At 63.4% G+C, this 1630-nt stretch overlaps 1 protein-coding gene across 1 annotated transcript in view; it reads left to right on the forward strand.

The window, feature by feature from the left end:
* The window catches only part of GRAP (GRB2-related adaptor protein), a 5653-nt gene that overhangs the window by 2266 nt on the left and 1757 nt on the right, over positions 1 to 1630 (forward strand). Inside the window, exon 3 of the mRNA XM_010134744.1 lies at positions 317 to 439. Coding sequence (XP_010133046.1) covers positions 317 to 439 — 123 coding nt within the window. The remainder of the gene's footprint in view (positions 1 to 316; positions 440 to 1630) is intronic.

The following is a 1630-nucleotide window of genomic DNA, read 5'->3' on the forward strand; positions in this document are numbered from 1 at the left end:
CAGGCAAGAAGGGCCTCCCCTGTCACGGGGGGGTTTCTGCTCTGCAAATCCCTCCCCATGGCAGGGGTGTTCCCATGGGGTGGGTACGGAACACAGCAGGGAGTGGGGGACAAGGCGCATGATGTGACAGCCAGGTGACAGGATGCGGTCGTGGCTGTCGGTGATGTTGCACAGATGAGGCAGCACATGGGGACACATCAGCCACTGCAGCACCCCGTGAAAGCAGTGAGATAGATCAGGGAATGGAGAAAGTGCTGCAGTGGGGTCCCAGTGAAGACCCTGCTCCCACCAGCACTGAGCCCGGTGCCCCTCGCAGGTGGTACGCGGGCAGGATCTCCCGGCACCTGGCAGAGGAGCAGCTGCTCAAGCGCAAGTACCTGGGAGCCTTCCTGATCCGTGACAGTGAGAGCACCCCGGGGGAGTTCTCCATCTCTGTCAAGTAAGTGGCCATGAGACACGGAGAGACGCAAGGCGGGACAGGCAGGAGTCACCTGCTTTGGGGACCGGGGGCATCAGGCCACCCTCGTGCGTGCTGCCCTCCACCATGCTGGGGAAGGGGCGAGCACCCTGCCCTGCCCAGGACACCTTGTGACAGTGAGAGCACCCCGGGGGAGTTCTCCATCTCTGTCAAGTAAGTGGCCATGAGACACGGAGAGACGCAAGGCGGGACAGGCAGGAGTCACCTGCTTTGGGGACCGGGGGCATCAGGCCACCCTCGTGCGTGCTGCCCTCCACCATGCTGGGGAAGGGGCGAGCACCCTGCCCTGCCCAGGACACCTTGAAGGGGCTGGGGGCTGTGGAACCGTGAAGGGGCTGGGGGCTGTGGAGCTGTAGCCTCTGCATCCAGGAGCAGCTTCATACAGGACCTTCCTCTCCTTCCTCTCCTTCCTCCCCTCTACAGCCTTGCGCCCCACCTCCGTCCCCACCACTTCCTGCACCCTGCCTGCACCGCTGGGCCCCATCGCTGCCTCGCCCAGGGTCCCTCACTGGGATGCCCCTAAATACAGCCCTGTGGGTAACGACAAGGCTGGGACCAAGCTGCGAGCGCAGCCCAGGGGACGTGGCCTGGAGGAACAAGTTGCCCAGAGCATCATCTCCTGGGATGAAGGGACACAGCATCCCAATGCCACAGGGCTGTGCGAGGGCAGCCTGGTAAATACAGCCCTGTGGGTAACGACAAGGCTGGGACCAAGCTGCGAGCGCAGCCCAGGGGACGTGGCCTGGAGGAACAAGTTGCCCAGAGCATCATCTCCTGGGATGAAGGGACACAGCATCCCAATGCCACAGGGCTGTGCCAGGGCAGCCTGGCAACAGTCAGAGCTTGTCCCCAGGCTTCTCAACCCATCCCTGCCCCAGGTCAGGGTAGCAGGAGCCGGCCCCAGGCCAGTCAGGCACTTTCTTATGCTGCTAATCTCCAATTAAGCGTTTAAGAAGGTTCTTGCCCATAATGAAAGGCAGCCCTGTTCCAGTGTGCATCACCAGCATGATCGGGTCCCTGCCCCTTGCCTGGCAGCAGCGGGTCCTCGTGGTGGCCCCATGTCACCCCCACAGTGTGGCAACCCCAAGCTGCCACCCCGAGGCACACCCCGAGGGGCTGCCCGCCCGCGGCCATGGGAAGGCAAACACCCAG

This window comes from Buceros rhinoceros, unplaced genomic scaffold, assembly GCF_000710305.1.
Source record: "Buceros rhinoceros silvestris isolate BGI_N320 unplaced genomic scaffold, ASM71030v1 scaffold28374, whole genome shotgun sequence".
NCBI classification, from domain to species: Eukaryota; Metazoa; Chordata; class Aves; order Bucerotiformes; family Bucerotidae; genus Buceros; species Buceros rhinoceros.